Genomic DNA, 14,711 nt, shown 5'->3' with positions numbered 1-14,711 from the left:
GGTCCACTGGTGGAACCTCTTCTAACCGGTTTGGTAGATTTGACAAACCGGTTCTACCAAATAGGTGCGAACTGGTAGGAACCCACCTCTGGTACCGATATGCTCTCAGCTGCTCCCGGCCACTACCGGTATGGCCGTCCTGGCAGTAGCCCACCTCTGCTGCTTGTCAGAAGCATAAGCTAAGGTCCAAAGGCTTAGTATTTTTTTCCCCCTTGCTTCTGATGTTAAATGGAATTGGACTTCTTCTTTTTTCACTCTTCTGGCATTGCAGGAGATCCCAGGGCTGAGGCGGAAAACAACAGCCAGAAAAATGGTGCAGCTGCCCTTGTACCTTTGGACAGCCTTGTTGGTCTGCTTAATAGCTTATTTACTTCTCAGTGTGTTGCCTGAGTAAGTGGAGAAAGGAAATGGGGAGAAAAAAAAGGAAAAGAGATTGGAGTTGCTGCCTCCAAAATGCAACAAGAAATCACAGATGTTCTTTTTTGCTTTCTTAACACTGTCACAGTCTGGGGGATTAAAAAAAAAAGATCAAAATCCTTTTCCATTTGATCAAACGGGAGGGTAGCCTTTTTTTCCCATTAGATTTTTTTCAGAGGGTTTGGTTTGTCATTTTTTAAAATGGATTTGGTTTCCAAGAAGATGGCCGAGGGTGCATTTTGCTTAGAAGCATTTGAACTATTTTGGTCCTTACATCGCCAAAATGTAGAAAAGATGTGGAGATCTAGAAAGAGTGCAGAGAAGAGCAACAAAGATGATTAGGGACTGGAGGCTAAAACATATGAAGAACGGTTGCAGGAACTGGGGATGTCTAGTTTAATGAAAAGAAGGACTAGGGAGACATGATAGCAGTGTTCCAATATCTCAGGGGTTGCCACAAAGAAGAGGGGGGTCAACCAGGGGATTGAGCTGGTTCGGGCTGGTTCGGGGAAACCGGATGCTAATTTTACATCTGGTTTGCTGAACCGGTAGTTGCAAGCACTGGCTGGCCCCGCCCACCCCTCCACTCCCTGGAGTCTCTAGGTGCCATGTTTGGATACCAGGTAAGTGCAGGGTCAGCTGGAGGCTCTGGTAGGATGAAAAATGAGGCTCCTGGAAGTTCTGGAAGTCTGGAAATGGACCCCTGGTACCTGGGGGAGGCGATTTTTCCCCTCTGAGAGGCTCAAGGAAAACCTCCAGAGCCTGGGGAGGGCCAAAATGCGCCGCCCCCACCATGGTGCAGGAAGCCGAGTAGGCCACGCCCACCCAGCAACCGGGCAGAGAACTGGTTGCTAACATTTTTGAATCTCATCCCTGGGATCAAGCTATTCTCCAAAGCACCTGAGGGCAGGACGAGAAGCAATGGGTGGAAACTAATCAAAGAGAGAAGCAACTTAGAACTCAGGAGTAATTTCCTGACAGTTAGAACAATTAATCAGTGGAACAATTTGCTTCCAGAAGTTGTGAATGCTCCAACCCCGGAAGTTTTTAAGAAGACGTTGGACAATCATTTGTCTGTAGTGGTGTAGGGTTTCCTGCCTGAGCAGGGGGTTGGACTAGAAGACCTCCAAGGTTGCTTCCAACTCCGTTATCATTCTATTATTCTTAGTTTGGCTCAAGAGTGCTGCAGGTTGGCTAATACTGCTACCAAATACTGGGGAAGGGATGGGAAAGGACTCCCAGTGTGACAGAAATGGAGATAGATAAGCGTGCTTGTGGCCTGGAAACCATGGGTTGCCCACTAGCTAATTAAGAGAAGTAAGCAAAGGGAATGTGCACCCTTGAATTCTGGTGGTGTTGAAAACTCTTGGACTGCAAGGAGATCACACTAGTCAATCCTAAAGGAAATCAACCCTGGATGTTCTTTGGAAGGCCAGATCCTGAAGCTGAAGCTCAAATACTTTGGCCACCTAATGAGAAGAGACGACTGATTGGAAAAGACCCTGATGTTGGGAAAGATGGAAGGTAAAAGGAGAAGGGGATGGCAGAGGACGGGATGGTTAGATAGTCACGCAATCCACATGAGTTTGGGCATTGGGGGACAGAGGAGCATGGCTTGCTGTGGTCCATGGAGCCATGAAAAGTCAGAAACAACTTAGTAACTCAACAGCAACAAAAGCAGAAAATGTTGCAGCACTTTACCCAGGTATATGAGAAAAAGCAACATATAATTTGTTAGTGTTTACTGAGTTAGGATTTTCATTCCTCCCTTTTCCCCGCCGCCGTTGTTAGTGGGAGCAGAATGGTGAGAAACAGCACGATCTTGGATTTATTAGGATTGGTCCAATGTGGAATCCAGTCAAGGGCCTGTCAGTTGCTGGCCCAAAGAATATGGAAAGATATTTGTATGGTGGTAACAGAAGGGAGCGGTATCTTAGCAGTTAAGATGCTGAGCTTGTTGACTGGAAGCAGTTCGAAAGCATGCAAATGTGAGTAGATAAATAGGTGCCACTTGAATACCACTTCGGTGGGAAGGTTTCTGTGCTCCTTGGCATATAGTCATGCTGGCCACATGACCACAGAGGCATCTTTGGAGAATGCTGGATCCCTCAGCTAGGTAACAGGCCAAAGATCCAAAAGAAAATATCGCTGGAGGCCTAACACTCTGCTTATTCCATTCACTGAAAGGGTAGCAAGCCATTACTTTGTGGGCTTAAAAATATGTTAAGCTGACCTTGTTGTATTTCATGGGCTACTTATGGGTCACTCTGCTCAGTCTGTTCAGTTGGGATCTTTGATATCTCTCACCCCCCAGTTCCATCTTCTTGTCCCCTAATTCCTGCCAAAGAATACCCAATGCTCACACAGTCTTCAAGCAGAACACAGTGGGCATAACCACTCTTAACAACTCGATGCCAGGGAGATTCCTGGAGAAGATGGCAGATGGAAGACAGCTCCATGAAAAGTGGAGACGATATTTCCAGCCACAAACAGAGAGCTGATGAGCAGATCAGCTGCTTCAACTCTCTGTGGACAAAGAGAGCATGTGAGATCAACCAAGCTGATATCTTCAGTTAGCTTCTCGTAAGAAGACTCCAGAGGGAGGGAGAATTGGAAGATGAGGGAATTCACCACAATCGCTCCAACCGCAAACAGAGCCTTTTTAAAGGATCCTAACTTTGTTCCTCTCTTTCGGAAATTGCCTATGAACTGTTTCAAAGAAGTTAAAACACCTACAAAGTGACAAGATTTTAAACTTTGGATGGGTGCCTTTGATCCTTAATATAAGAAAAGGATGTATCTTTTATCATTTTTAATAATTATAACAAAAAACAAGGCAAGGCTTTGGCTACCCAAAGAAGTTAAAACACCCACAAAGTGACAAGATTGCAAGCATTGGATGAGTGCCTTTGATCCTTCATATAAGAAAAGGATGTATCTTTTATCATTCTTAATAATTACAGCAAAAAACAAAAGGCTTTGGCTACACAAAGTTTTAAACGGATTAGTGGTTTAAAAAATGTCAGATTTTGGATTTTGAATATTAAGACATTGACATTCTTAAAAGAACACATTCATGCTTCCGTGAAAGAAAAACCATGTCTTATATTGGAGACATAACAAGACAAGTAACTTCTTATGGCTATCAAAGATATCTTTGATGAACTGCATTGGGAATTGTGCCAGGACTTTGAACCAATTATATCAATCATGTTGCATCTTCTTGGAAACAGTCTGTTCCCAAAAGATGTACAGAAACAGATATGCAACAAAATCTACCCGAGAAAACACGAACATTTGAATGAGAATATGTCATCCGATATAAATAAAAAATGGGATGCAGGCTTTAAAAATGAAGGAGGACATAAAATAAGATCAGAGAGCAACTGGAACAATTTCTTTTTACTGGACGAACAAAAGAGGCTGTTTAAAGCATTGAAAAAATGTGTCAAGGATTAACAACCATCTGAATGGACTAAAAAGAAAGATTTTTTAAACCTTAAATAAAGAATACAAAGTTGGTTTATTTGACTGAGGTTAAAATGTTGCCAATTTGTGGTGGTTCTTTCTGGATTTGCTGGTACCTGGAGTGGAAAAATGTTGTTTATTTGATTCACTGAATATGGCATTTTAGCTTTTTCCTCTACAACTTTAGAATAGAAGAGAATAACAGAGTTGGAAGGGACCTTGAAGGTCTTCTAGTCCAACCCTCCACCTAGGCAGGAAACCCTACACCATTTCAGCATTTCAGACAAATGGTTATCCAACATCTTCTTGAAACTTCCAGTGTTGGAGCATTCACAACTTCTGGAGGCAAGTTGTTCCACTGATTAATTGATATAACTGTCAGGAAATTTCTCCTTAGTTCTAAGTTGCTTCTCTCCTTGATTAGTTTTCACCCATTGCTTCTTGTTCTACCCTCAGGTGCTTTGGGGAATAGTTTGACTCCCTCCTCTTTGTGGCAGCCCCTGAGATATTGGAAGACTGCTATCATGTCTCCCCTAGTCCTTCTTTTCATTAAAGTAGACATACTTGGTTCCTGCAACCGTTCTTCATATGTTTTAGCCTTCAGTCCTCTAATCATCTTTCTTGCTCTTCTCTGCACTCTTTTTAAACTGGCTTTGTATAAGGAAGTTTTGTAAACTTCTTCTTTTTAAAGGCAAAATTATCCCTCTTTGTTATTTTAAATTTTAGATTTTTTGCATTATATTAGGATATTAGGATTGCTTTATAATTGCTACAACTGGATTTGTTTATAATTAACATGGTCTATAAGTCCCTACAGTTACTCTAGAAGTAAGAGATATCTGTGTGGTTTTTTTTAAAGGAGAATTGGTTCTTCTTTGTGATATAAAATTTTATCTTTTGTTTATACTGGGATACTGGCTCCACTTTATGCCTGTTAAATAGAGTTTTGCTTACACCTATGAGTTGAGATCTGCTTTATATATACTGTATATTAATTAATTTTCTATTGCATGTGCACATGCATTAGAGAACAAATGAGAGTATGAATGATATCATGAATGATATCATTGAAAAGAAACAAGTAATATGAAGAGAGTAAAATAATTGAAATGGAAATGGGCTGTTCACATAGCAAGAAGAACTAATGGCAAGTAGACCAAGGGAGTCATAAAATGTATCCCATTTGATAAGAAGTGTCCACGGAAGAGACCTAAAACAAGGTGGGAAGACTACATCAGCAAGTATTGTGGGCCCAATTGGCAAAAGAAAGCTCAGGACTGTATTGGTTGGAAACAAATGGAAGAGGCCTTCATCCTGCAGTGGATAGACAATGGCTAAATTTAAAATAGAATAACGGAGTTGGAAGAGAGCTTGGAAGTCTTCTAGTCCAAGTTCCTGCTTAGGCAGGAAACCCTACAGCACTTCAGTCAAATGGTTATCCAATCTCTTCTTCAAACTTTCTGGTGTTGGAACATTCACAACTTCTGGAGGCAATGATGATGATGAATTGATTTTAAAATGATGACGATGAATTAGTTTTATTATGTTAGATTTGGATTTTTTTGATAGCAAGTGGATTGGAGAAGATGTTACCTGTTCGTTTTTGCCTACAGTTAAAAGAGATCAGTTATCATGGGATGAGTTTTAAATTTGTTAGGTTCAGAGGAAGTGAACAAAGTATGGAATTGTTTATACTAGTTGCAATGAGGGTGGGAAGTTGCTTTTTGGGGGGAGGGGGACTCCCTTTTTTGCACTCTTTTTTTCTTAAGCTTGTCTTATCTTTTACTGTTGTAACTAAAACTTTTAATAAAAAGATTATTTTAAAAAACCTAGATGTCATGTAATCCCAAACCTTGATCTGCACAAGAAGTGACTCAAGTTTGGAAGGTGAGGCTATTGAACACTCAGGAGTCTTGTTGAGCTAATGAGATCACTTTTTTTAAAATTTGTGGTGAGATACGGTGTCATTGGGCTTAATACAGAACCTACTTAATACAGAACCTACTACAACCTACCTAGGTGTAGTTGCTCTTTGCCTGCATTGTTGTTTCATGAAGCTCCAGTTGATTATGGAGCTTACTCCATATAAATCACTGCCTTCCGCTTACGTTTTCTACATATGCTTTAGCTCAACTGACAGGTCATAAGCATAGAGAATAGCAGTTAGCAATAGCAGTTAGACTTATATACCGCTTCATAGGGCTTTCAGCCCTCTCTAAGCAGTTTACAGAGTCAGCATATTGCCCCCAACAATAATCCGGGTCCTCATTTTACCCACCTCGGAAGGATGGAAGGCTGAGTCAACCCCGAGCCTGTGAGATTTGAACAGCCGAACTGCAGAACTGCAGTCAGCTGAAGTAGCCTGCAGTGCTGCATTTAACCACTGCGCCACCTCGGCTCTAGAGAAGACATATGGATGAAGCAGGAAATAGTAGCTCCATAATTATTGCAACACCTTCCCCACACCTATTTCCCTGGTGATTTATGAAGTGCTATTTGAGAAGAACAGTAGTCCCACATTCAGAAAGACCCAGTGGACATGTATGGAACTCTTCTGTACTTGCAACCTGTTGGCCCAAGTTTGGTAACATGCTTAGATAGATACATTCAACAGTTCCATCTCCATCTGTCCATGTATTGTGTATTTAAGAAGTTTTCATGATGTCTTCTGGCCGCCATTTGGGGTTCATGGATGTGCTCTGCAGTTCATGGATGCCCTCTGATTGCCCTTCTGTAATCAGAACACACGATGAATACGCCTTCATCTCATAACACGTGGACTGATTCAACTATAAATTCAACTGGGAAACTGTGAGCATTCTAGTCGAAGCCAAATCCAAAGTTATAGGGAATTCCTGGAAGCTTGGCATTCAGACAAATCAGACATCAATAGACATGTGGCAGTAAACCATGTTTATAAACCATTCAAAACAAAAAGTTAAGAAGGAAATGAAAATACCGGAAAATGGTAGTTCTTGACTTACAACCATTGGTTTGGTAGTGTTGGGGCCCACCAGCAGCCAGTGGAGCTGGCAATAGAGTTGGCCAGTGAGGAGGTTGGAGAGGAGCATTGGCCAGTCCTGAGGGCTGAGGAAGGCTTGGATGAGGGCTCTACATCAGAGGCAGAGACGGGGTCAAGGCTGTCTGGCAGTGATCAGGTGCCTTTGGAGCTAGACAGAAGAAAGGCAGAGGAACAGTTGGAGCCTATTCCCAGTGTGCGCATGCGCAGAGCTGCCAGAAGAAAAGAACTCAGATATCAGGGTAGACTTGGGAGTAAAGTCACAAGTGGAAGTGATTGGCCCCTCCCATAGGAAATAAAAGAGGAGCGAAAGGGGAGGGGACTTTTGCAGGAAGCAATTCGTTGGTTCGGTCGTTAGATTTATTTCAGGAGTGTAAAGATCTGTCCGTGAATCTCAGACACTCTGTGCCCAGTCTTTCCTTGCACAGCACCTCATTTGGAAAATATTTACGTGGCAGCTTTCCAAGATAGATAAGGTCTGTAATCATAAATATTCCTTTGAAAGACTGTCTGCCAGGCCTTTGCTGAATGTGAATGAGAGGAATTCACATTCGTTTCGGTACTTGGCAACCAGCAGGTATTCATGAGAGTTGCACCCTCCTGGGGTCATGTGATCACCATCTGCAAGCAAAGCAATGGGAGAAGCCAGATTTGCATGAGGGACTTAACAACTGTGGCAAAACTGGTGATAAAATGGGACAAAACTCACTTAACTGCCTTGGTTAGCAATAGAAATTTTGGACTGTATTTTGGTCGTAAGTCCAGGACTACCAATACTTCATTTCCAATAGCCAACATCCAGATACGCAACCAGACAAACAATCAAGCAGAAAACAATCAAGGAACTATCAAGGAGAAAATGACACTCCCACTAACACTGGCAGGGCAAGCTGCTATATGCCGTGTTTCCCCCAAAACAAGACCCAACTGGAAAATAAGCTCTAGCATGATTTTCAGGATGTTCTCAATATAAGCCCTAACCTCCAAAATAAGCCCCAGATGAGATTGTTAGCCAGATGGATGCATTGAGTGCCATATTTCCCTGAAAATAAGCCCCAGTGCATCTTTGGGAGCAAACATTAATATAAGACCTGGTCTTATTTTTGGGAAAACACAGTATAAACAGGGAACACACTCCACACACTGATATGTTACCTAGTTCGGCTATGCAAGCAAACAGCCATGCTCACACAGCATCAAGGATTCCACAGTTCAAACCAGAACTGTAAATACTCCCTTCTATTATAATAATTATCAGAGTCGGTTTCTGGTGAAAATTTGAGAGCTTGGAATATTAACCTTCTAGATCAGTGTTGAAAAGGTTGTGCAGAATGACACCATGCTCCGGAAAAGCCGAACCTCTGGGTTCTAGCATGCTTCTGTGCCCGACAATCAGCAGGCCGGCGCAAACTGCCATGCGCACGAAGGTATCACGCTCCGGAAAAGTCCAGGTTCTGGTGTGCCTGCGGGTTCCACCACAAAACCGCACTCGACTAAACCACGCCCGACTAAACCGCGTCGCTGACGTCATCAACAGGGCAAAAACAGCACGGAGACAGAAGCACGCTGTAAACCCTAAACCTAAAATTAACCCCTAAACCTAACCCCCCTAAACCTAACCCTAAACCTAACCCCCCTAAACCTAACCCTAAACCTAATCCTAATCCTAATCCTAACCCTTAACCTAACCCTAAACCTAACCCTAACCCTTAACCTAACCCTAAACCTAACCCTAACCCTAACCCTTAACCTAACCCTAAAGCTAATCCTAAAGCTAACCCTAACGCTAACCCTTACCTTAAGTTGAATCGGCTTGCTTTCAAAGCGCTATTTAAAGCGCCCTTCTTTCTCCGCGCTGGCTGTTGTCGCCCTGTTGATGACGTCAGCGACGCAGTTTAATCGGGCGCGGCTTAGTCGAGCGCGGTTTTGACAGGTCACGGTGCCTGCGCACCTGACAATCAGCTAGCTGGCGCTTGTGTGCACACCGGTTTTTGGCACTGCTATGCACGTGAAGAACAGCTGATCGTCATGCGCGCATGCATGCGAGAAACCCGGAAGACAAACAGGCAAGGCTGCATGTGCCAGACGACAGGGCTTCTTGTGCCACTTTGGGCACACATGCCATAGGTTTGCCATCACGGTTCTAAGTTCTCAGGACCTATGGGGAAGTTTTTTCTTCTTCTTCAACCTCAGGAACTTTAAGAAGTGGAAAAGTCAACTCCCAGAATTTCCCAGCCAGGTAGAAGTTGAAATTCACAGATCTTAAAGCATGCTAGCTGATTAATTTTGGAAGATGGCATCTAGACATGTCAACGTTGCTAAGGTTGAGTTAAGACTGGCTCAGGATGTCTTTAGTATCTAGTGTATCAGACAATGCATAATTGAAAAAAAACTAAATATACAAAGAAAATTAAGTACATATTAACACATCTGCTGACCACAGCTAGAATAGCATTTTCCCCAATGGTGGAAACAAACTAATATCCCCTCAGACGAATTAGTGATACAAATTTTTTTGGATTGTAGAGATGAACAAATTAACACTAAAATTAAAAGACAAAGAAGAGTTGGAATATTATGAAATTTGGAACAATTGGTACAAATGGCTACAAAACAAGAATAAAATTATTTAAGCTGAAAAACTAGATGATAGATAGATGATTGAGAGAGAGAGAGAGAGAGAACTATGTATAAAGGTTTATAAACATAGAAGCGAAATAATATTTACATGTACAGGTATGATGACATAATAATGTTGATATAATGACTGTAAGGTGTTGTAGAAGAAAAATAATAATAATAATAATAAATTAAAAAGAAAAGAAAAGAAAAAAACTAAATCAATGAGAAGGACTACATCTATCATTGTGAACCTATTGGATCTGTCAGAGAAGTTCTTCTGAAGGTGCTTACCTTCTCAAAAATCTTTTTATAGTATGAAGATTACCAGACAGCACCACATTCATTCGTGTCTTGTTCAAACTATGAAATAGGTGTCCTTGGAAACTGGATTTGAGTCCCACTCTAGTTGGCTTTGGAAGGCTCGTCTTTTGAAGCACCTCTTTAACCATTCACATGATTCACTTAATAAGGTTTTATTTTTGGCTTAAGATACAAGCCTCCTTACTGTATAGAAAGCCAGATAATGGATCAAAGAGACAAAGAAGCACGTAAGCTAGCAAAAGCAGAGTGTGAGAGAGACTGATGGAATATGCACCTGAGGGGGCAGTGGGGGAGTTTTGGCAACACAGATTTTTCCCAGAGAGAGGCCCTGATTAAGAGACTGGGGCTGCCCCGAGCTGAATGGAGGAGGAGGGAAGACGTTCAAGGTAGCCACACCCTAGAATCTCTCAGGATATGCTGTATCTAGTAGGTTAGAAGGTTATAGCTTTAGTCTGGCAAGATTCTGTCCATTGGCTGTAAGCAAAATAAAGGACCTGATTGGATTTTGCTGGGTCGTCTTTGGGTTTGGGCCTGACAAAAATGTAAAGGACCGCAGAGTTGATGTCTATGGAGATTCTCCGTCATCCAGGTCATGGTTTTCCAAAAGGTGCTTTTTCAAGAGGCAACTGGAATGAGATGAAGAAGCTTCTTTTAGTGAGAAGCAAAAAACCAGAAAGTCCAGTTGCCTCTTGAAAGAGCACCTTTGGAACTGCAAGTTTGGGAAAAATACAACAAATTGTCAGAGTAGGCAATATGAATTGCTGAGCAAATTTGTAAACTTAAGAGATTTGTAGGAAATGACCAGGCTGAATCCAAAGGCTTCATCAGCACCTAGGCCTCCAAGAGAAATCTAAGTCCAGCCCCCCTTGAAGTCTATTGACTCTTAGATAATGTGATACCAATTCACATTGACTGTTAGTAGGTCAGATTCTTGTATTGTATAGGTTGCATGGAATAATTTTGCCGTGTTTTTGAACTCTACCCTTGCTTCTAGTTCTTTGTACCTGTCAAGGCTGTTTAGGCATTCTTATATAAGAGGCTTCAACTGGTCCAGAATGCGGCTGCGCGGGTTATCATGGGAGTACCTAGGTGCTCCCATGTTGCGCCCCTTTTAGGCGGCCTGCACTGGTTGCCGGTTGTCTTCCGGGTGCGATTCAAGGTACTAATTATGACCTTTAAAGCGCTCCATGGCTTAGGGCCAGGATACCTGCGAGACCACGTACTGCCACCGGTAGCCTCCCATCGTCCACTGCGATCCCACAGAGTTGGCTTCCTCAGGGTGCCGTCGGCCAGACAGTGTCAGCTAGCGACCCCCAGGGGGAGACCCTTCTCTGTGAGAGCACCTTCCCTCTAGAATGAGCTGCCCCCGGAGCTTCGTATTATCCCTGACCTCCGGTCCTTCTGACGCACCCTAAAAAGTTGGCTTTTCCAGCAAGCCAGCCTGGCCTGAACAAAATAAAATATAGGATTGATTATTGTTAATTTTAATCGAATTTTTTAAATGTTATTGTTAATCTTAATTGGGTTTGTTTTTTTGGATATTCTATCAATTTTTTTTTTGCTTTTGTAATATGTTTTTTTTTTTAAATGTTGTACACCACCCTGAGTCCTTTGGGAGAAGGGCGGCATATAAATCCAATAAACAAACAACAAACAAACAATAATAAAAGAAGGCCCTTCTTTATGCTTTTTCTCTAATAGGTCTTTATTCATGGAACTCTTTTTTCTACTTGATCTGCTTTCTCTTTTAAAATGGGACCTTGAGAAAGTTTTGTTCCAACAGATCTTTGTCAAACATTTTTTGCTTTGCTCTCCCTGTTGCATTTAGCTTCGGAGCACTCTCACTTTCAGCTTTAGGCTTAACTGCATTGAAACGCACAGGGACAGTTTTCCATATGCTGTCCAGTGAGCAGTTTAACGTGGCATCGTTGCAGCCAATTGAAGTAGATCACAGAAGTGCATTGTGAGGCTTTCAAGTTAACTGGTCTACAAACAGGTTCCAGCACTGAGCAGAATTTGGTTAGTCCTTCACTGGGACGCCATGAAAGTTGCAGCTGAACTGGAAAGAAAACAATAGCAAAGTTTCCGCATTGTGCCAAATAATCCCACATGGCTGTTGTAACCAGTGACTGAGATTGACAGGAGGGAGACATTAACTAAAAACACGACAAGTTGGAAATCACTGGAAAACTTTGCCATTGTACCCCTGGCTCCATTCAAGGCATTTCTGTCCAAGAGGAATGAAAGATGTACCTTGCTTAATCTAGATATAAAAAATCCAAATATCACTCACTCATCATGAAATCTCCAGACCTGCAAAGCCTGCAAACCTGAAATTCGGCACGTATGTTCCTCTTGGCTTCTAGGTGCTCACTAAGAAAGGATTTTTTGAAATGACCATCACATCATCAGTATTTCTTATCTGCCAGCTTCCTTATAGTAACACGCTCTGATGCTACCCCCTTCGCTAAACTGGGTGTGGGCGTGGCCAGTACGTGACTCATCCAGCCTGCAAGCTGGGAGTTTAGACATTCTACTCCCCCTCCCCACCTGAAAAGAACCCTGTTCCAACTACCAGTTGCCTCACATTCCATTACCTTCACTCAGGAGCAGCCTGGGGCTCCTTACAGTTTCGTAGCGAAGCACGGGTATCCAGCTAGTACTGTATATGGGACTTTATAGTGCAAGATATTGTGCAGGCCCCTAGAATGGGTTAATTCAATAACCAGGTCAAGACCATTGTGTAGATGCAGCCTGTATTATGGTGACTGTTGTGGAGCCGGTGACTGAAGGGGAGGGACTCCTGCCAGTGAGAGTAAAGAAACATTCCAGCTTAGAGTCTGTTTGAGGGAGGAAGGTCTAAGATCAAACCTTCCTTTTCCACAGTGTGGAGAGGTCTTATTTTAGGTTGAAAAACCAAGAGCTGCATGGTGCAGTGGTTAGAGTGCAATACTGCAGGCCACTTCGGCTGATCACCAGCTGCCAGCAGTTTGGCAGATCGAATCCCACCAGGCTCAAGGTTGACTCAACTTTGCATCCTTGCGTGGTGGGTAAAATGAGGACCCATATTGTTGGGGGCAAGATGCTGACTGTGTAAACTGCTTAGAGAGGGCTGTGAAGCACTGTAAAGCAGTATTTAAGTAAGTGCTATCGCTAAACATCCAACCATAGCCTCCTTCAGACCAAAAAATGTTTTCCTAATCCTGCCTTCTTCTATATGAATGGTGCCTTTTATTTAGGATCTTATTCAGAGATAACTCTGCTTTGTTCCAGCTGTGCTTGGGTATAAATAACACAATAATGTCCAAACTTCCCCAGTCCTGATCTTGACCTTCCTCTTATTTCATCCCATAGAGAGCGATCCGTGTCCGCAGCCACTCCATGGAGACCATGGTTGGAAGCCAAAAGAAGCACCAGCCTGGAGGAATCCCTGGGAGCTTGAGTGGCGGGATTGTGCACAACAGTGTTGAAATAACCAAGACCACCTTCTCTGTAAGTGCCATGCAATTTAGAACAATTTAGCTCAGTTCAAAAGAAAGGAAGGGGACTTGATGGCTCAGGGGTTAAAGACACTGAGCTTGTCAGCTGAAGCTGACAGCTTGGGTTGGAGACCCGAGCGCTGCGTGGTGGGGTGAGCTCTTGTTACTTGCCTCACCTCTTGCCAACTTAGAAGTTTGAAAACATGCAAACGCAAGTAGATAAATAGGTACCACTTTGGTACCTCTCTCCATAGTCTAGCTGTTAAGATGCTGGGCTTGTTGACCAGGAGGTTGGCAGTTTGAGATCCCAGCGCTGCTTGATGGGGTGAGCTACTGTCCTTGCTCCTGCTCCTGCTTAAAAGCATGCAAATGCGAGTAGATAAATAGGTACCACTTCAGTGGGAAGGTTAATACTATTTCATGCACCTTGGGATATAGTCATGCTCAGGGGTGAGAATGAAAAATTTTAGCAACCGGTTCACTACCCAGTTTCTGGGTGGGTGTGGCCATGGGTGTGTGGCCTATTTGGTCTCCTGCACCATGGCAGGGAGGGGGGGCTTTTTGCCCTCCCCAGGCTCCAGAGCTTTTCCTTAAGCCTCTGGGATGATGAAAATGGCCTCCCCCAGGCTCCGGAGGCCCTCAGGAGGCTGGAAACAGGCCCATTTCTGGACTTCCGGAACTTCCGGGAGGCCTTTCCTCAAGCCTCCGGGAGGGTGAAAACGGCCTTCCCCGGGCTCTGGAGCCCCTCTGAAGGCTGGAAACAGGCTGGAACTTCTGGGAAGCCCGTTTGTACCCTCTCAGATCCTCTGTGCAGGACCTGCATTTACCTAGCATGATGAATGGGCTACATGGATACTCCTGGGAGGGGTGGGGTGATCAGGGCCAGCCAGGCCTACCAACTACTGGTTCAGCGAACCAGAAATTAGCATCTGTTTCACTTGAACCGGTCCGAACCGGCTGAATCCCATCCCTGGTAATGCTCACCATATGACCACAGAAGTGTCGTTTGGACAATGCAGGCTCCCTTGGGCAGGAAACAGAGATGAGCACCATCCCCCTCGAGTCAGACTCAACTGGATAGAGGAAACTTTTACCTTTACCTCTAAAAGAAGGGATCTCTGCTCCCCGAAAAGCATCCCATCTTCATTAGCCTTCCCGGAGATTGAAGAAGGGGGAAGGGGAATTCTGTGAATTTAGGCCAAAAAGAAAAAAAAAAAGGCTGTGCTTAGCATTGATTGGCTTTGGCCTGTGACATTTCAAACACTACTTCTTTCTTTGTTTTAAATCTTGATTCCTTTTCAAAAGCAAATATCTTGATTGCTCAACTCCATGAATTCTCCACATGCCTTTCTCTTTCTGTACAGATAAACACAGTATGATCTCTG

The 14,711-nt window shown here is 43.3% G+C and overlaps 1 protein-coding gene across 6 annotated transcripts in view; it reads left to right on the top strand.

Moving 5' to 3' along the window:
• Window positions 1-14,711, top strand: part of RAP1GAP2 (RAP1 GTPase activating protein 2) — a 293,472-nt gene that overhangs the window by 258,792 nt on the left and 19,969 nt on the right. For all 6 annotated transcript variants that reach the window (XM_032215467.1, XM_032215469.1, XM_032215466.1 and 3 more), the window contains one exon: window positions 13,202-13,339. In XM_032215467.1, the coding sequence (XP_032071358.1) occupies window positions 13,202-13,339 (138 nt within the window). The remainder of the gene's footprint in view (window positions 1-13,201; window positions 13,340-14,711) is intronic.

Source organism: Thamnophis elegans, chromosome 4, assembly GCF_009769535.1.
Source record: "Thamnophis elegans isolate rThaEle1 chromosome 4, rThaEle1.pri, whole genome shotgun sequence".
Taxonomy (NCBI): Eukaryota; Metazoa; Chordata; class Lepidosauria; order Squamata; family Colubridae; genus Thamnophis; species Thamnophis elegans.
The sequence above is the reverse complement of the archived record's forward strand: the minus strand, read 5'-3'. Positions and strand labels throughout refer to the sequence as shown.